This window comes from Topomyia yanbarensis, chromosome 2 (assembly GCF_030247195.1).
Source record: "Topomyia yanbarensis strain Yona2022 chromosome 2, ASM3024719v1, whole genome shotgun sequence".
NCBI classification, from domain to species: Eukaryota; Metazoa; Arthropoda; class Insecta; order Diptera; family Culicidae; genus Topomyia; species Topomyia yanbarensis.
In genome coordinates this window covers 310,194,960-310,215,629 of record NC_080671.1, presented here as the reverse complement: position 1 = coordinate 310,215,629, position 20,670 = coordinate 310,194,960, and the positions used below count along the sequence as shown (strand labels likewise).

At 37.1% G+C, this 20,670-nt stretch overlaps 3 protein-coding genes across 4 annotated transcripts in view; 1 reads left to right on the top strand and 2 right to left on the bottom strand.

The window, feature by feature from the left end:
* The window catches only part of LOC131683542 (neurobeachin-like protein 1), a 181,786-nt gene that overhangs the window by 62,486 nt on the left and 98,630 nt on the right, over positions 1-20,670 (top strand). For both annotated transcript variants that reach the window (XM_058965598.1, XM_058965597.1), the window contains 2 exons: positions 548-697; positions 942-1,099. In XM_058965598.1, the coding sequence (XP_058821581.1) occupies positions 548-697; positions 942-1,099 (308 nt within the window). The remainder of the gene's footprint in view (positions 1-547; positions 698-941; positions 1,100-20,670) is intronic.
* Positions 1,412-2,426, bottom strand: LOC131683548 (larval cuticle protein A2B-like). The gene is made up of 3 exons (XM_058965605.1): positions 2,352-2,426; positions 2,120-2,290; positions 1,412-2,064 (listed from the first exon to the last, which is right to left on the bottom strand). Exons 1-3 carry the CDS (start codon positions 2,361-2,363, stop codon positions 1,822-1,824), a joined length of 426 nt encoding a protein of 141 aa, XP_058821588.1. The 5' UTR covers positions 2,364-2,426; the 3' UTR covers positions 1,412-1,821.
* Positions 13,645-14,477, bottom strand: LOC131683547 (larval cuticle protein A2B-like). Its single transcript, XM_058965604.1, has 3 exons — positions 14,327-14,477; positions 14,087-14,260; positions 13,645-14,021 (listed from the first exon to the last, which is right to left on the bottom strand). The coding sequence occupies exons 1-3, from the start codon at positions 14,336-14,338 to the stop codon at positions 13,749-13,751; spliced, it is 459 nt and encodes a 152-aa protein (XP_058821587.1). The 5' UTR covers positions 14,339-14,477; the 3' UTR covers positions 13,645-13,748.

Below are 20,670 nucleotides of genomic sequence, written 5' to 3'. Positions count from 1 at the left end.
ATGCAATGACACTAACTAGTTGCCTTCATTTTAATTTCGCCTTTGGATGGTAACTGAATGAAGTTGATAGTAGTTTTCCTATATCTGTACCCGATTCAATTCAAATTTTCCCCGGAACATCAAGACACCAAATGCTCTAAAAGTAATCAGTTTTTATATGGACACTGGTTCGAAAGTACGCGAATCGATTCGTATTGCTTGTGAACACTAAACAGTTTAATTAAAGCACCGTTGGAAGTACGTATGTTGAAACTAAAACAATGTGTTACTTTGAAAAGAAGTACAAGATAAATATGCAACCAGATTATTTTTTTAAAGTCCGTACTTTTAGACAGATTTAATTTTAGTCACCGTTAGAAACACATTCATTCACCATGAATCGGTACATGCATAGCAGTGCATCACATTTAATCCTCTATCTCAGAAGGTTATAAGTCAGCGACATTCGTCATGCTTCAAATTGTATTATGATTCCGCATTGCACTCGGCAGCTGAGTTTCCTCCCTGAACTTACCCTTTTACTTTGCTTTTTTTCATTTCATTTCAGATTAAGCCTTTGTACACATCGTACCAGAAAGACTTATCCAATTCTCTGTGGGAGCCGCTGAACACATTTTGGGCCGAATGCTACGAGTCGTGCAAATTTTCGTCGCAGCGCCGTGCCAAGCTACAGATGGAAAGCCGGCGGAAGTTCCAGGTATGATAAATGGGCGATCGGCACGGTAGTGGGAGATGTGGCATTTTTTTACTATCAAAGCATGAACCCGTGCTAGAACTCATGCGCTCAGAAATTGATAGTCCTTCAGTCGTTTCTAAACTGATAAATTGTAAAAAGCTCCCATAATGTCACTTACTTTTTCTCTGCGTGTCAGTTATGCTTAATGATGACGATGAATGATTGCTTCCAAGTTCGTTACATCGATTTATCTTGTTACATATAGGAAAGAATATTGATACCCTGTCGGATACGCCAGTCAGAGGAGCTCGCTCGCGTCAATGTGCAGCAAACCCAGCGGAAAGCTAAAGATGCACACGTCGACCGAAGGTGGCACATATTGAAGCGGTTTTTGTATGGGCCCAAAGGAGCGTGGGCCAAACTGTGAGTATAGAGACATTTATTTGCAATGATTTATCCAATCCAGTGTTTTGCATCGGCAGTTGTCGGATTGGATTTCACTATATCACAAATGGAAGCAGAAATTTACAAATTTATTTAGCAGGCATGTCATGGTACAAAACAATCACAACATTGATGAATTGACTTGTTTTATATGTCTAAAAATCTCTGATCCGCACCCAACATCGATGCTTCTCAACGCCCTACTTTTTGTGTTGGTACCTGAACAGATTTTTTGTTGTTGTAGCAGGATGTAAATGTCGTATGTGGGTTAAAAAAATAAAACAACAGATATTGGGTATCTTTTCACTGTTCCGAGCTTGCATTTATTGAGCTAATAAAACTAGAATAACACTTAAGTCACACACAGTCAAACATAACAGTAGAGTGTGCCGGTTTTATGCACCGCTCTTTGTATGCAGAGATGATGATGTTCATATGGTACGTTTACGTTCTTTGAGCGATTATGCTACTATTTACAAATGAATGATTCTAATTGTGTTTTGTACATGGTGTACGTGTTTTGTACGAGCCTTCAATCATGGTCCATAAAACGATTGCGGTGGTCGGTCGACGACGAACGAATAATAATGAATCGCTGTAGATTTTCACAGAATATATGTGGTGTTTTGTGGCTGGGTTCTCCTAGTGGTATTCTGTGCAATCACAACTGATTCTGTTTGAACCAGCGAACTCTACGGTGTTTAACCAACGATGGCTCTGCCGTAGGCTGGATATCCCAGTGGAGCGGCCACCTTGGCGATTGGAGCAACAGCCTTGACGGCTAGTGGTTCGCGGTGTACAACAGCGTTGAATCCATTGACGGGATCAGCAGTGTACTCAACAACACGACGGGTGCCATCGGGTTCAACCAGAGCGTACGATCCAGTGACGACATCCCCGGAGCGGGATTCTTGCTGTTCCTTGTTATCTCCGGTCAGGGCATCCTGCAATACAATCGTGGCAGCACCTTTTTGCAGTTGAACATTACGCTTTACTTACGGCAATGTGGTAGCTGAAGCTGTACTGTGGGTTTGGATCGTAATCATCGACGGCCTTAGCTATAACTGGAGCAGCAACTTTGGCAACGCCAAGAGCTGGATAAGCAGCTGGATACCCAACCCCAACGGCAATAGAGTTTGCCACGGCCACAATGGCGGCGAGCACGATCAACTGCCAATATCAGTCAGTATATTAGCTTATGTCTACCAGTAATTTTAAACAATCAACTTACTTTGAATGCCATTTTGGGATGTATGTGAGCTGTTTGACAACCGTGTGTTGATTATATTCGGTAGAACACTGTCCACTCCTTTTTATAGTCGATATCTTCTAAAAAGTTGCACGCTAGGCACGAATATTATAGAGTCACCTTTTTCAAGTCTGTTCTTTTTTGTTTCTTTTCTGGCACAGATCAAAAGTGCGTGTATAATGGCTGCACTTGTTTTCTATACGCATATGATAAAGGTACAAGTTCAATCTCGCGACATGCACATGTTGCATTCGATAGGCATATCTTGATTTTGCAAACCATATGTTTGAATCTATTTCAATGTTAAGTGCTCGCAGCATTTGATTAGTTTTGGGCAAACTTGCTAGCATAAATTCGATCCTTTACTGTACTCAATTAAACATGCTGGCTTTAGAACAGTCTATGTACTTTACAGTGTTGTGAACCCACGTACTACAACAGACGAGGTGTGGTGCCCAGCAGTTGCTGGAAGGAGATAGGCACAAAACGATAATGAAAAAATCTGTTAAATTAAAATTATCATTCGCCCTTTCAAGGGAAACCTGGTAAACACGCGTGAACCGGCTGATTAAGCAGAGCTATGGTGATTTGATTGTTGAAACTTTTGACACAGTTTAAGTTTGACGGTAGCGTTTGGTCGCGATTAAAATATCGCTCTCTTACCGACCCAATTCCTTTTTTTAATTCTAACATACGAATTAGCGACTATTGACACTGATTTTCGTAACAAAACTTACATTTCTTAAATCTAAGACATACCAATCGTTGTCAAAGCAAACTTTTATTTTTCAATCACTACATCGAGAAGGCTAGATCACATATAATTTGATAAAACCTATGCCTTTAGTATCTGATTAACATTCATTACTTGTCCAAATTATCAGACTGGAACGAATCAGCATTTCAGGAATAGGGCATCTCAATAACTTCAAGATATGAAAGAATTGGCTTCCCCTATCAAAATAATGGAAAAGATCAGTCGCGGGGCTCAGGGTTATTTTTTATTTTAGAGTTGTTTTATATGAAAACTTTTCACAATGAAACTAGCTCACATTTTTTCGTCTAGGTGGTACTGTATACATACGACCATTACTACAAACCAGTTTCTTACGAACAATTCTTGGTCTATAAGTTTGTCAAAAGTTACACATCATTTTAAAATTATCCAGGGAAGTTATTAAAAGTTTATCGAAGTCGATTTTCACAAACTTTCATTCGCAAATAAATGTTTAGCAGTTTTTCCAATAGAATTTGGGTGCTTACGAAATACCATATTTAAAATGAAAAATACAGTTTCAGATTCCACTGTTTCTTGGGTGCCAATGATACTTTATGAAAACAGATATAGAGAAATATTTTCGACATTAAATGTAAAATTTTCGATAGAATATGCGAATGGAGGTTGGGGAGACTTGAGCAAGATTTAATGCAGAGGCTTGACTAAGTAGCAATACACTGAAGAAGTACACAAAAATTCTGATATTTACTATTCTGTGGTATCTACCGTGAAGGTTAATCACGCTGCAAAAAAATCCTACCTTAAACGCCAGTCTATATCTTTATATTACTAGTAAACAAAGTTAGCAGTTATATGGCTGATTTCGTGACGTGTGAATATGCAATGTAAGCAGTACAGCAGGAAATGCATTAAAAAAATCAAAACTCATGAAAAGCAATCCTTTTATATGTTCGATTACCGCATTTTATACAGCAAAACAATTTCAGAAAATGTAAAACATGCACTAGAGAAAAAATTGTGACATTTTTCAAACAAACGAAAATTTATGTTAAACAATTAATTTACAAAAAAAAACATTTTTGAAGTTTTGCATCGTTTCTCAACAATAATCTAAAGGGCATGGAACATTTTTATTGTTATTACATTATGGAGAAAGTTTTTCTAACAATAACTTTAAAAATGTTTTTATATTTCATACAAATTGACAGATTCTAAATGCCGTTTCAAATTAAAATTAATTTAACTAAACTCTTCCAAAATGTGATAATGTTTAAACTTACTCTTTTTTGAAGTTAGTCGCGTTTCTCCATCATGACCTATCAGCTTATACTGTTTATCGTTTTAAACATGAAAAATAATTTTTTGCAGTGTACCATGGAGAAGCTACCAATAAGAAAGTTCCGAACCACTTTTCAAATATTTTGCAGTTAAAAATACTATTTTCTTATTAAATGTGATTCCATTTCAAATCAAAATGATCGTAACAAAAAAATCGAAGATTTGGTAGTTTTCTCCATGATCCAATTTCACTAAACAAATTTCTTTATCATGTTTAAAATGATAAGCTTTTGATTGTTGATAGATCATAGTGGAGAAACCCATGAATTAATTTTTTGTTGAAAGAAAACTCCAAATATCTCGAACATTTTCGCATTTTGAACATTTTTGTTGAATGCATTTTAATATGAAAAGATATTTAGAATCATATTATATTACAATTAAAGTCTGTCAATTTGTACGCAATTTAAAAGCATGTTTAAATCTGTTAGAAAAACCTTTTATTGATAGTAGGAGCACTGCGAGTTAATACTGTACTGGCCACTAACTCGAACATGCAATTTCGATCATCCACTCAATACTAAACCCGAGATCTGAAAACATAAAAACGTCGTTGTGATCAGGTCAACGTTTTAGCACTTACAATTTATAAACGCGGTCCGAAAGCTGTTACCCTTGGTCCTAGCACTCTTATACAATCGAATTTATACACGCGAAGTTACATACACACTAGCACACACGACTTACAAAAGGCCTACGCGATTAAACAAGTTAGCATACAATCGCTCGGATTCTTCGCGATCATCCTAGGCTTGCAATCTCGCAAACAAAAAACGCCCTGGTGATTGAGTGAACGTTTTGGCACTAACGTCTCAAATAGACCTGTGCGCAGCCGCGCCACGCCGCCGCCGCCGGTAATTTTTAACGTACGCCGACGCCGAACGGTAGATCGGCGGCGCGCCGCCGATGCATTTTTCCCGCGCCGACAATTCGCGAACTCCAAAATTGTTGACTCATATTTTATCCACAAATCTAGGAACATTGTCTATGAACCGAATATACGACGTTAACTGATTCATGATTTATCACATATTGATCATTATTTGGTATTAGTGGTCGTCAATTTTATTACAAAATTAAATTAATCTTGATATTTTCTCGAAAACCATTACACGACACTCGATATATAATTCAAAGATCCATTCTTGCTTCGTCAACTGGTTATGATTGTGAGCATATAAGTTTCAATTCACCATACGTGTGCGTGAAATTGTCCCCAAATAAAAAAAACTTCCACTTTCAAGATATATGTGCCTGAAATTTACGATTATGTGCCTGCTCCTAATCTTTGCACGTAATCAATTTCACTGGAATGCAGTGTATTATTCATTGATTTTTTAACCGAATCTTAATTCCTAATGTGCTACACACGATTCACCAGTCGAGCTCGTGAAACTGTTCATGATGTAATTCATGAAGTAATTAATTTTCCACATAATCTTATTATACTTACGTAAACAATTACACTGAATTCAGACTATTATTCATGGATTATTCGCTCTGCTTTTTGGCTTTTTGGAAATTTCTAGGTGAACTATTGTGTACAACTACTAGCAACCTGGGACGGGACCTGCGGATTCGTGTTTTCTTAATCTTTCTTTTTGTTTGTTATGTCTTACTTCTTCGATTCACACACACTAATACTTGGTGTAGTTCAAGAAATGACATGACTTTTTTAAATAACCTTCAAGAATTGAACTTTCAATTTTTTTTCGTGAATCCATTATCATGAAGTGCAAGGTAAAAAATTGCGGTCGTAGTAAAGCGAAAAATCCGGAGATAACTTTTCACCATTTTCCGCTGAATCTCGATTTGAGAGAACAGTGGGAGAAGTTCACAAGAATTGACGATCTCGAAATTAATGAAAGCACTAGCATCTCCACTATCATTATTGATCTAATGATTAATTATTATTAAATAATATATCAAATATTTGAAAAAAAGTTAGCATTTTCTCAATTCCAAATAAAATACTCCCCATATTAATTACTCTGAGGACAGCCGGTTCAAGCTGACATTTGGGTGCTGGATCAATTTGACACGCGTTTTTTTTCTTTCCGCAGGTCCCGTCCCAGCTAGCAACCAGTCTCATAGGCACAAGCATTAGATGCAAAGACATTACTAGGACCTGTAACCCTGCTATTTTTTTGTTAAAATTCAGAGAAATGTTCGGAATTGAATGAAACTGCGCTGAGCAAAATACATTACCTAGCCAGGTTATGTTTATTTGACATAAACACCATCCATTGCATATAGTTTTTTTTTATAATTTTGGGTGTTGTCCTGATAGGCCAGATGTAAACAACCGCAGTTTTCCTATGTATGGTTGCCAAGTTTACATAAGATTTATTTTAAAAAAACAAAAAAATCGTTTTTACGTATTACAACGAATTTTTTTTTTAAATAATGTTATATTATGTATACTGGACCTAAAATTTATCGAATGAAACGGAAAACTATATATAGCTTATTGACCCAATTCATGTCCGTGAAATAATTTAGAAAACTATAAGACACGTGACTCTGTGTAAAAAATCCAACGATAAGCTCAAGACTAAAATATCACGATAACACGACGAGAATTTACGAAAATCATTGCACGTCGTTCAATTCTTGACTGTTTTAGTCAATAAAGTTAATACAAATCAATGTTTCATCGAGTTATGAATTAGAATCATAAAAATATTAAACATATTCAGACACAACCACCTACTAAACATTTGAGTATAATGTCATCTTTTTTTGCGTTAACTAGTTTTGTGAAAACACAAAAATTATTTTCAATGCGAGGTTTATTTATAATTGATTGAATCGTGACCTATTTTAATTTTTTTTCTCGAAGAATAGTTGAGCAAAGTGATCTTGACTTTTCGCGACGCTGGTGCACAGATGTGGCGATGCAGAGGATAAGAATTCTAGTCTCCTAAATTATCATCGTGTGATCTAGCCCCACTCAAGAAAGATTTTCAGTGTCAGTTGCACCAGCCTGGTATCACAGACAAATAAGACGTAACACGAGATGAATTTTCATTACTCGTAGAAAAAAACGGTCGATTTCAATTACAAATCGGTGGTGTTAGTGAAGAGATTTTGACACAGAGCTAAATGCGTTACTTAGTTTTCGCACCCACCCGAAAACGTTACGGCCTTTTTAATCTCATGCAAACCAAAACAAACAATATGGGCCGGAAATGTGAAATTTCTTCTTGTCGAAGTGCCCAAGGTGGGAGTTGTTCACAACCATTTCTTAAGTTACAACACGATGGCGATCGGTGAGTAAGCACATAACAGGATGTTAGTAATCTAATTGATTCGGTGTATCGAATGTACGCAATGGATTAGAATTCGTTGGTCCCCGGAACTGCTGGAGAAACTGGCGGGGTGCAGGTGCTACGAAAACTAGAGATACGCTCAGACCATTTTCAATCAGACTTGTTTAGTGATCAGTTTCAACCTAACAGGAGCTAACATGTCAAGTCGTGGAATGATTATGATTGATAGTAACTGTATATTTAGGTTTCGTCAGGGTGTATGATTCCAGCACATCGAGCATACTTTGCACTTAAGATAGAAGCAGATCGTACGTTGTAAGAAAATGTAGTGCCAGGGAATCATATTCCTTATCATCGTGGCGGTTTTGTACTTACAAGAAGTAAAAGTTAACACCAGCCTGGAAAATGAAGTAATGGGTCTACCTTGAAAGGTGTCCTTACACGATCATTAAAAGTGACATTTCTGCGCAGTAATGCTAATAATAACGCCTCGTTTTAGGGTACCTGATATCTGCGGGATTCTAAAAGAGCAACGGTAAACAACCCAGGGACAACTTGACAGATAGTGCTTGTTTCATATATGCACCACCGATTTGATGGTGGCGCTAGTATGCCTTGTCTGTATGAGTATAACGAACAACAAAACGAAATAGTTTCAAGAGAAGCGTGTTTCGTTACGTGTGTTATGAACGCCGTCAATGCGGCTAGAACAACATTTAGAAAAAGCTTATTCCAAAATATGAATAAAGTAAACTATTATTAGAGAATAAATTTATCCCTAACTGAAAACCGTCAGCAAAGTTACATAAATCTTATTATATATTTAGCTTGAAGTCGTTGTTTTTAACAACCGGCTCTCTTCCTTCCTAAACATGTTTTGTTGTGTGAAGTTGGAAATCGTTAAATCATTGGTGCTTTTCATCTCGAGAAATGTAAATGAAAAACATTTTGGCCAATGAAAGTACATCACCACCAAGCTTAACAATTCGTTTTGAATAGAATTTGTGTTTTTATCAGAATTCTAGCAGCAAAAAGAAATGGTAGAAATGCTTAAATTGATTATTTTCCACAGATATGGAAAATAATAAATGGGATGCGCCTTTTTCAAATTTTACTCCATTCGAGCCGCCATGACATCACCAAATCACCCCAAAATTTGCTTATGAATTCAATATATGGGAGCTGTCAATTGTCCCCGGGCTTACGGTAAAGATGACTAAATAGAAACAAAAAACAATGAAACGACAACAACAATTAATTTCCTAAAACAAAACAAAAACTGTTTTACCGTTGCTTAATTTCCCAAATATAGAACAATAAATAATTATTATGGGTCATTGAAATACAGTCGTTACTCTGCATTCTTCAACTTTGTCCATTGTAATCATTATTTCATGTGAAGTCGTAGTATGCGACATCGACAATTTATCTATTTCGTTCTTCAAATTTTACAACTGTAAAAATAGTTCCACCTTTCATTTATTATCTTGCATTTGGCAAGCAGGGTGGGCACTATTGGAGCTCCAGTTGAAAAAAAAGTTGAAAAAAAAAATTTGATTGCGAGAATTACATTTTGTGCAATGTGTTCAACAGATGTCGCTAGTACATCGTGGGCGATGATTTTTTTAGATTTTCTTTAATCTGTAACGTTTGTTTGTATGTGCTGTGAAGTCTGTTACAATAGAAACCGAAAATTTGGGAAAGGAATTGTACTGTCAAGAATTTTTTTTAGTTACGTAGACGTCAACATTCGTCACGCCGACACACACCGGCGCGCCGCCGCCGATGGGGTCCAACGGCGTGACGCCGCCAACGCCGCCGCCGATTAAAATGCATCGGCGCACACCTCTAGTCTCAAATGCAAGCCTACAAACGCGCGTGTTCGGGCTGTCATGAATCAGTAACGTCTGGAAGTTCCCGCCCTCGGTCCTAGCAGCCTAGATCCATGTCTTCAGTTAAAAAAAATATGCTCATATCCACTAGTCCATACGTCATGGTCGGGAACTCTAGTGATATGGAGAAACTTACTATCTGCTAGCATCTGAACCGCACATCGAAAATCGACCACGTTAACGTAGAGCCTCTCGGGCCTTTCGTGATGATACGCAAAGGAAAACATGCAGTCGCGATCATCCAAGCACAACTACACCCAAAATTTCGCAACCACAAAAAAGTCCCCGATGACTGAGAAGTGATGGGTGTACGTTAGCCTTTCATCTTTGATGACGCCCAAATCTTTTACATGGTAAACGCGTTTCAACTGAGTTTCGTGCAATGTTGTAATTGAAAGTACACAAAGAATCATCATATTTCTTTTACACCAACTGTAAAATGTAGCAACGAGATACTGTAGCTCACGGCAATCGGCTTCTTTCCTTATAACTAGAAATATTTTCAAGTCGTCGGCGAAGAACAGTTTTCCTCTACGCATTAAGATGAAAACCACATCATTCATGAACAGTGAAAATAGTAGCGGACTAAGCGTACTACTTTGAGGAATTCCAGAATGGTTGGAAAAGGATTCAGATACATTGTCACCAATTTGAACAACGACTCCACGGTGAACAAGGTATGATCGAAGCCAGAATCGGATAGTGCATCCAAGTTTATCAAGCTTTTTAAACAGTATCTTATGGTTAACAGTGTCAAAAGCAGCCTTAAGATCTGTGAGATCGTGTCCACTTGCAGTTGTTTGGATATCTGTTCGGTGCAGAAGGACGTAAAAGAGCTCAAGTTCGTCTCAACCGATCTATCGGGGAAGAAACCATGCTGAAAAGTGCTAGTGTAGTGTCGGGAAGCTGAGAACAGTGCTTCGTTGATGAGTGATTCGAAAACCTTCGACTCAACTTGCAATTAAGTTATTCCACGATAATTTTCCATTTTGCATTTGTCACCTTTTTAGTACTCCGGAAACATTACCGAACGCTTCCATTCTTAAGGAAATTTTTGCTGCTGAAGTGACATATTGAAAAGGTGTGCCAGTGGGATCGCTAGAATATCGTAACATTTTTTTTCGAAGCAGCAGAAGGCATAGCACTTAGTCCTGGAGCAAACGACGTTTTCCGGATGGCAGAGAGAACCGATTGTTCTGAAATTGTGAATAGATCAATGTCCACAGTATCAAGGAGAATATCACGAACCGTATTTCCGAGTCCGATAGGAAATGGCACATCAGTCGTGAAAACACTCGATAAGTAACGGACAAATAGTGAGCATTTTGCCGTAGTCGCTATTTCGTCATTGTAAACAATCTTAGATGGAAGGCCAGTTTCTTTTCTTTTCGTGTTAACCAAAGACCAAGAACCTTTCGGATTTCTTCGTAAGTTTTGTTGGATGCGATTCACATATACCTTGTACAGCAGTTTATTGTAACTGCGATACTCTTTACTGGCTATTACAAAGAAGCGCTTGATAAAAGGACATCGTCGATTTGTGTACGCACTATGAGTACGAGTACGTTTTAGATCCCGAAGTATGGCGTTAGACCATGGAGGCTTCCTAGGAGGTTGGCATTTAGGCACGGATGTTTCAACACAGTCAAGCAGTAATCGGTTGTAAAGGTCAACGGCAGCATCTACTTCCACATGATCATATAGTACACTCCGGTCAATGAGCAGCAGGTATCGGCGCAATGTAGCTAGATCAGTTTTGCGAAAATTACGACGATCCACAGCTAAAACTTCTTCGTATTGCAGGGTGCAACTGGTAGAAATTGTTATTTCCAATGCGGCACGATAGTTATCCAAAGGAACGATCACACTAGAAGATTCACTCACAGAACACTCAGGCAGATCAATCCCATTTACGAAGACGAGGTCAAGAAAACGAGATTGGTGGTTGGAGGTCGTGCTTACTTGATTTAGTCCGTGGAAAGCCATCCCGTCCAGTAGTAAACGGCTGGCAGGATTAGTTGTCGAGGATGACGAGGGCTAGGGTAATCGAATCCACGCCTAAACATTGCAGTGATCCTTTGAACATCCTAACTATAAGACCACCCTTATTCCACAAATTCGTCAACAAAATACTAACAAAATCTTCCAAAGACATCATATAGCTAAAACGAAATATTTTGGCACTAGCAGTTTTGTTTTCCTGAATACGGCTTTGGGACTATAGTGCATCGGCTTACGATATGTACTGGAAAGTTAGTGACGTCGTAATAATCGAAAGAGAAAGTAAACAATGAGATACTCTCAATGTTTCAGTGTTGCGCTTTGCTCTGTACGGGACTCTTAAAGTGTACAGACTCCATTCCAGTAAAGTTAAGCCGGAAAATGAGCTGGAATTCTGTCTGATTCCAATTAGAATTGGTTATGTCCTGGGCCGGAATACTAACTAGAACCAGCCAGCATTCTGGCTCATTTTCCGGCTGAACTTACTGGGATGTAACACCATCAAAAGCAATTGATTTGCCTCACACTAGTTAAACTGTTACTAGTTACATTATACGTGCATTATACATTCATATACTTATTGTGAACATTAAATACAATACGTATAATGTAAAATTTAAAAAGCATAACTCTCAAATTTAAAATAGAGTCAAATGTTGTATCATATTACACATTTTTAAAATATGTTTGGCAACAACAATGTTGTCAAAAACGGAGTGTACCAAAAATAGAGCATGCCAAAAACGGAGCGTGCCAAAAACGCAATCTCATTGTATTTCACATTTTTTTCGCAGACATTCGAGCATTCCTATAGAAAAGAATCTAACAGAAAACTTTGTTGTTTACATCTTTGTCGAAAACTACAAAACGAGCTAAAATTATTCGGGGAAGTTATTAATTTTTTGTTAAAGTTTCTAGTTTCGCATGTTGCTTAGTGGTCGACTTTCGCAAACTTTTTCATTTGTAAAAAAAAATGTTCAGTTTAATCGAACAGTTTTTCCGATCAAATTTCAGAGCTAACGAAGATACACATTCAAGCGGAAAAAATATTACTTCAAATTCCACTGGTTCTTGGGCGTCAATAATATTTTATAGTAAGATCTGTAGAGTGTTGGCGATATTAAATCTAAATTTTTCGACTGTTGGAATATAATATACAAATGGATTTTTTCTGTTTTGTTGTCTCTTGTAACAGTAAAGACGACTTATTGCTTCAACTTTGACATTTCGGTGGTACCTTTTTCCAATATGCTGGGTAATACTGCCAAAAGAAACAGTTTTCTTTCATATATTCGTTCACTTATTCACTCATTCTAGAGGATTGATAATGTAATCATGAAATAACCTCCTCCTCCACCAGCATCCGTCTTATAAAATACATTCGGCTTTCTATGTGTACTTTTTTGAGAAAATTTCCGAATTACTTTGGGGTTTTTACCTATTTTCCAATCAACACTGCTCATACGCGGTTACTTTTGCAAAAATATTCAATTGCAAATGCAAATGCAAATGGAAAAGTGGAAAAAAGGATATTGGACTGTGGCCCGCTACTCAACAATTGGCTCGATGCGTAGCTGGCCCAGATCGATGTTTGACTCCATTCTGAAAACCGGCGTTTTGTAAAATCCTCCATAGTGGAGAAATTCTGAAATAAACTACTCACCGTTTTGCTGTCGACTTGCTGATGAACATTGCCGAAGGCTAATCGCGTAGCATGTCCAGGGTTCAAGTCGGAGAGTTTCTTCAGTTTGGCCCATAATTCCACGAAATCAACTAGCAATATCTTCCAAATTGGATTATAGCCAATTGAGAAGCTATTTGTTTTACCGCATATGAATTCTGTTCACAATTCTTTAATAAATGCCACAAGAAAAAAAATAGAAATGTGTCACACGATTCTGGCAGAAATTTTCAACACTCCTAGTTTCATTCTTAACGCATCATGAACGTCCTTATGACTTGCGGATCTCGTTTGTACGGTCTAAAAATGATTTTTTTTATCATAAATAACTTTGCAGGCCAAGATTCAGGTATTATAGATATCTTATTTATTCAATCCAAGCAACGAGCCTTTTTCAGTTTCTTACAGTCAAAATGGTATAACAGAATAGTACTAAGAACCAATATTGATAGCGTTCTAACCGATTAGTGGATGTGCCAATGGATGAGCTAAAGGTCCAAATCTTGGTCCTGCCGGGTACCCATAAGGAGAGACAATTTTGGCAACGGGAGCTACCACCTTAGCTGCAATTGCCCCGCGATGAACGACAGCGTTAAAACCGTTGACGGGGTCCGCGGTGTACTCCACTACGCGCCGGGTACCATCCGGTTCGATGAGAGAGTATGAACCGGTCACAACATCACCCGAGCGTGATTCCTGTTGACTTTTGTTATCACCAGTAACAGCATCCTAGTTTCGTTGTTGGAAAAGTGTGCTGTATTTTAGGATTATTCATTAGATCTTAAGCTACTTACCGCAACTGCATAGCTGTAACTGTAGTGGGGATTGGGATCATAATCCCCTACGATTGGAGCTGCTACCTTCGCTATGGCTGGATACGGATAAGCTGGTCGCAGCGCTGGCAGCGGGCCGGGATATCCAATGGCAACAGCATTCGATACAGCCAAAGCGGCAGCAAGGATCACAATCTGAATGGTTAAAGAAAAAATAACAAATTATCTCACTGTTTAGATTGAGCAGATGTGTTTCCTCACTGTCAGAGTCATTTTATGCGTTCTCGGCGGAATACTTGAAACGATTGCACAGTATGTCGAATTTTTCGTTCCTTTTTATATTGCAAAACCTTTAACTCTGGTCACCGGCGTAGGACATGCATTTTACAGCTACAATGTACTCATTGAATGAAATACATAAATAAAATATCACACAAATCTGATAAACCGTTGGCGACTAAATGCGCCTGTCGAGTATGGCCTGAATGATAGCGATTGGGCGCAGCAAGGAAAGTCCATAAGCTCATTCTCGCCGGGACACAAGAGAAACCAGCAGCCACATGTGTAAATGTAGACGTACATATAATGGTTCTAATGGTCACACTTTAGTCACATGAAAACGTCTCGCATTGCGTTAGCACTTTTTTGCTCAAGTTACTCCTACCCGAACGTCTATGCCATGTATACGATTTTTTGTTTGAAAAGTTAAATTAATCACCAAACGTTTCCCCACGCACAAGTACTCAACAAGCAAGCTGCCAATCGTGAGTGGTTTTGACCCTACCCAGAATGATCGATCTCACCCATTTTTACCGCATAGTTAAAAGTGTCATCCTAGTATAAGAGAGTGCAACGGAGTGGTTTTTTTTTGGATATGAGGCCAAAATTGGCCTGGTTTGGTAGTTTGGAGAGTACGACACTGGAAAGCAGGAAGGATTCTTATAGCGGTAAGCTGCAAGCTATTTGGTACCGCCTCACGGTATTATCTTTGATTTTGGGGCTGAGTTTAATCCGGTCTAACACGTTAGTACCTGTAATTGCAGAAACGGCTGCATCCTGAAGCCAAATGAAAACAGTGTAAAGGGCCGCCATGTTCCTCTTGCATACATCTCAATAATTGGAACCAACTTTTCGACCTTTATGTGTAACATTATGGGCCATGTTGCACACAAACCATATGAGGGCAAGTAGGCAAGTTTTATCCCGTACGAAAAACAGGTATAATCGAGTTAAATGTCATTTTTTTGATATTCTTTATATTGCAGATTAGCAGAAGTCGAATCTTTTTTGAAACAAATCGTAGAATAAAATTTTATTTTATTTTTACATTTTAACGACATTCAATTAGCTAGAGATTACTGGGTAGGGAAAGTTATGAAAATTAGAGCCATAGTACTCAAGTGAGAGCAAGTATGTGAAGTAAATAGATCGGAAAACTAGAAGTGGCCGTCTCATTAGAACAGGCTTAATACCTTACGGGCTTAATTCTTGTCTTCTGCTAATGAAGGTCGAGCTTAGGCAGCATAACTACGAATAGCCCGAGTTCACTAGCATGTGTCCTGGTATAGACAGACAAGTCCATCTTTACCGTGACAACCGACAAAAATTAAACCACGCAAGATCACCACTGAAAACCTGTCGACGATTAGCATCAATCAATGATGATTGCTGCTGTTCATCTCTGTTTGCCTTTCGAATACCGGGATAGATTTTTATTAGACTATTGTCACTGTTCTTACAGTCGTAGTGGGTTTGCTACATTGTGTAAGGCAATGGCTGTGTCTACAGCGGCTACCTACTGCTGCAAAAAAAATTATAATTGGATGCAGAGCTGCATGAAATAAAAATTGTTTTTGTTTTGAGTGAAGCTGTTTAATTTTCCCACAATTTTTTAGTTAGTTTAACAAGAGGAATAGAAAAGAATATATAGTCACAATTTGTACCCTTTTCTAGTTATATCTTCTCACAAAGAACACAATAAGCAAGTGGAAATTTTCTTATATTTTTACTGCTTTCGAAAGAGTCCAAACTAAGACTAAATAAAAGATTGCTAATAAAGCCATACCATACAACCTAAGTAATACTTTAAATATGACGGCAAACAATCTGCTACATATAGTATCATTTTGATCGTTATTTATATGATATAGAAGTATGCTTAATGTTTACGATTAGTGTGCACAGATAGGATGTTTCACTATTTATAATTTTCCATCAGATCTTGGACGATTAGCATTTCCCCTGTAGAATAAATTGTCGTTTAATTCGTAGTGATTGGACAGATATGCACATGAAAGAGTTGAGACTCGACAGATGACTTGGCAAAATTACGCAAAAAGTTGAATACGGAAAAATCGCCTAAATCGTGTCTGAACATAAGGGGGGTCGTGTAAGGTATATCGACAATAAAATTGGATTCTTTAATTTTTTCGATACAAAGATTGTTTGTCTACTCAGTCAGGTGCCACGTCGAAAACTGGTTTTGTGGTGTACATCATAACTCAAAATCTACTAGATCAATCGTTAAGACATTCGCACAGTTGTTTTTCACATCATTCCACAAGTAACTAAGGGAGCTTTTATGTTTTGGTCGATTTTAAAATTTTTTGAAGCCAAAGTCCGATTATGGCTAAAAAACGATAAACATGCTATTGTAAAAATAATAATATTAGGCATTTTGCAAAAAGCTTTGTGAAGAAGAAGAACTGTGCAAAATTTAGAACGATTGTTCCAGGAAATCAGTGTCAGGTTCAATTTGTAAAGTTATAATTGTCAATTCATTATCAGACAGATAGCAGACTATAGGAAGTAATTAATTGTAATTGATTATTTTGTAACTGGGATTTAAAGCTTTCTCAATTTTTACATGACGTCAGCAGAATTTCGTTGAACTGCACGTTTTAGCAATCAAAGGTGTTGAAAACTCAGCAATTTGGATTTAACTCTTTTGACAGATTTACTTCACTGAAAATCAGCTTTGAAATTGTCAAAATCTCAGCTCAATTACTGAACTTTTGGTATTTAAGGCTTGATTGTGTTCATAATTTGAATTGCTACATTTTCAGCAAAGTAGGTCTGCCAAATTCTATATGCATGGTTAGTGGAGTTATTGGATAGGATGGTACAATAAGCCCCACCAGGCTAAAATTTCAGGTTTCTATTTCAAGGACCATATAATTGTCTGAAACATATAAATTATTGAATTTGGCATTTTTCGTGTGCTGCAAAACAGCAAATAATACAAATGTTTCCAGAAAAGGTAAGCTTCCACCATTTTTCTTCAAGCATTTGATTTAATTTGAATCAAGGATTCCAAAATAGTTTTAAAAATATACATACATCAGACTATTAAATGGCATAAACAGTGAATTTTCAATTAACCCCATTGTACAGTTTTTTAACATTGCCGTGTATTGCTGATCGGAACGCAGTAACGCAAATGGCAGCATCATGTTACCGGAAGAAGACAAACATATGCAAAAAATTATCATGCTCCTCTTGCGCATACTTCGTTATTTTCAATCTTCGCTTCGGCTTTCTTCTGGATAAATATGTTGACAAAATTGTTCTCACACGCTATGGCACGAGACATACGACGAAGAAAAGTTATTTCACTGCAAGACAATATCGGAATGAAAAACAATTCTTCATGTTCTCTAATTTACTCATTTTATTTAACTTGAATGTGTTGTTTTTTAACATTGTCGTGTAACGAAGATCAGAACGCAGCCATATAAATGACAGCACCGTTTGGTTAAAGCTTACCAAATATTTTAGGCCGGTTTAAAAACTGTTGGTACGCTTTTGTGCTTACGGCTATGTGTCATTAGGATCGTAATACAACCCATACAATGTTCCTGTATACTAAGAATCGGGTCCGAGATCTGTTGAAAAAGAATGTTCTAAGTTCCACTACGGAACGTAGTACCAAGGTTTTGCATTTCTTTGGGTCATAAAATCGAAAAAAGATAGGTGATACCATTGCTGTATTTGTATTGATTTGTATTTCGATAAGGACATGTAAGTTTAGCCCTAGTCGAATAATATTTTACTGTTCATTACAAATTAAGAGATATATAGTATTATTCTGCGATTTTCAGAAGAGTTGTTCGTCATAATCATGATTCTAGTCGGTCTCCTATATTTTACTATGTTAGATAGTGCATCTGCATTCATAGGAAGCATTGAAAATGTATATGCCAGTGACTAGAAGAAACACGCTATACTATCAAAAGGTAGGTACTATCAAAACTAATAATAATGATTATATTGAGATCACTCAGGTTTTTTTACGCCTTTTTACGCGGATTTCAAAATTTACGCGGTTTCATTTACGCGGATTTTGAATTTTTTTCGCGTTTTTCATTTACGCGGTTTTTGAAATTTACGCGGTTTTCGTTTACGCGGATTTTTGAATTTACGTGGTATCCATTAACAAGGTTCCCATTAACGCGGATTCTTCAATATACGCGGTCTTCATTTACGCACTTTTTTAGATTTCCGCGGTTTTCATTTACGCGGATTTTGAAATTTACGCGGTTTTCATTTACGCGGATTTTGAAATTTACGCGGTTTTCATTTACGCGGATTTTGAAATTTACGCGGTTTTCATTCACGCGGATTTTGAAATTTACGCGGTTTTCGTTTACGCGGCTTGTATCCCCGCGTAAAAAAACTGAGCGTACTTAACACTCGTACGAGTGTTAAGTGCTCAATATAATCATTATTATTGTTTTTGATAGTACCGTTGATATTAGATTAATTAGATTAATAATTTTTTTCTATTTGTTGTTATGTTCAAATTTAATTTTAGGACTTAGAGTTTCGGATTTTTAAGATGGAAAAATCCGTAAAATTGTGAAATTGTAGGAAAATAGAAATAGTTTTCACATACTTTGCGTTATGATCAACTTTTTAAAAAAGGTGTCACCGTTCGTGTTGATTTTGATGAAATTTTCAGTGTTTTTTGTGAACATGTGAGATGAACTTTGGCCAATTGTAGATTTTTTACTTTTACAAAAAGTACCTAATGTAAAACAAACATTGCATATTTCCTTATTTACTCGAAATAATATAAATTCATTTATTTAAAATAAAATAATCTTGCCGATCCGCATACGTTATATGGAGCTGTCATTTTGTCTGCCCAACGGCTCATCAATACATATGCAATGTGTATATGCATACATGTACGATTTTCCATATGATTTAACCTCATTTGGCAAAAATTCCACCTGATTTCACCTCAATCTTGCAATATCATCTTGGTATTCAAAATGGCCTCAGACATCCATACGTCTACTCGTCAAACCCGTTGCAAAAATGTTCATAGTGACGGTTTTTAGAGAATCCCACTGAGCTGGAAGTCTCCATCTTGGTTTTCAAAATGATTCTAAACTTCGCTATCTGAAGTCCACACATCAATCCCGTTCCAAAAATATCCATATTGATGGGTTTTTAGAGAATTTCACTGAACCGGAAGTCACCATCTTGGTTTTCAAAATGGCTCTAAACATCGATATCTGACGTCGACTCATCAATCCCGTTCCAAAAATACCCATATTGATGAGATTTTAGAGAATTCCACTGAACCGGAAGTCGCCATCTTGGTTTTCAAAATGGCCTTAATTATCGATATCTGATGTCCGCTCATCAATCACGTTCCAATGATACCCATATTGATGGTGTTTTAGAGAATTCCACAGAACCGGAAGTCGCTATCTTGATTTTTCGAATCGCTTCAGACGTAGACGTGGAAAACTTGATCAAAAATCATCTAAGTATTTTGCCTTCAAGAGGACTTAGATTATTTTAGTCAAAAACCGTGTTAATCGCGAAATCCGTGCAAAAAAACGTGATAAATCGTCTTTACCTTTAAAAGGACTTAGAACATTTTGCAAAATCCGTGCAAAAAAATTGTTGAGAAACCGACTAAGTCTTTTGCCTTTAAAAGGTCTTTTTTGCGAAAAACCGTGTTAAATGCGAAAACCATGCAAAAAAACCGTGCTAATTGCGAAAACCGTGTAAAAAAGCCATATAAAAAACCGTGTAAAAACCTTAGTGTATATACAATAGAACAAAATGTTGATCGAGTTTGATAAGCTTCCAGAGCAATTCTACCACATCCATAATGTTCAAATATTTACGCTCTTATCATTCTAGGTCATCACCGCCAAAAATTTATTTTCTTGAAGTGATATTTTATGCCTAAACTCCATTATGCCAATCGTCCATTATGTCTAACGTATATTATGCCTATTGTCCATTATGCCTAACGTACTTATGCCAAACGTCTGTATGCCTAACGTATTTATGCCTAATGGGGTACACCCCCACAGAACTAAGGTTTCCGTAATGTTTATCAGACAATACTCGTGAAAAGCAATTATTATAACATTTTGTTTTATTTTATGACAATTTTAATTCCTTACTTATTTGTTCTGATTTTAACCGCAAACCCCCTTCCCCTCTTATTATAAATTCTTCCAAAGCACAACCCAAACGGGAAACGGGAACAACCCAACCCAAGTAACAATTGAAATTTTATAGCACGCTACAAGTGCAATCTAAGTTTTATGAGTGGCTTTAAAACTACCTTAAAACCT

Coding starts and splice junctions, on each gene's coding strand:
- LOC131683548 (XM_058965605.1), bottom strand. Junction 2,065..2,119: donor GCTTCAGCTACCACATTGCC/GTAAGTAAAGCG, acceptor ATTGTATTGCAG/GATGCCCTGACCGGAGATAA.
- LOC131683547 (XM_058965604.1), bottom strand. Junction 14,022..14,086: donor GTTACAGCTATGCAGTTGCG/GTAAGTAGCTTA, acceptor CAACGAAACTAG/GATGCTGTTACTGGTGATAA.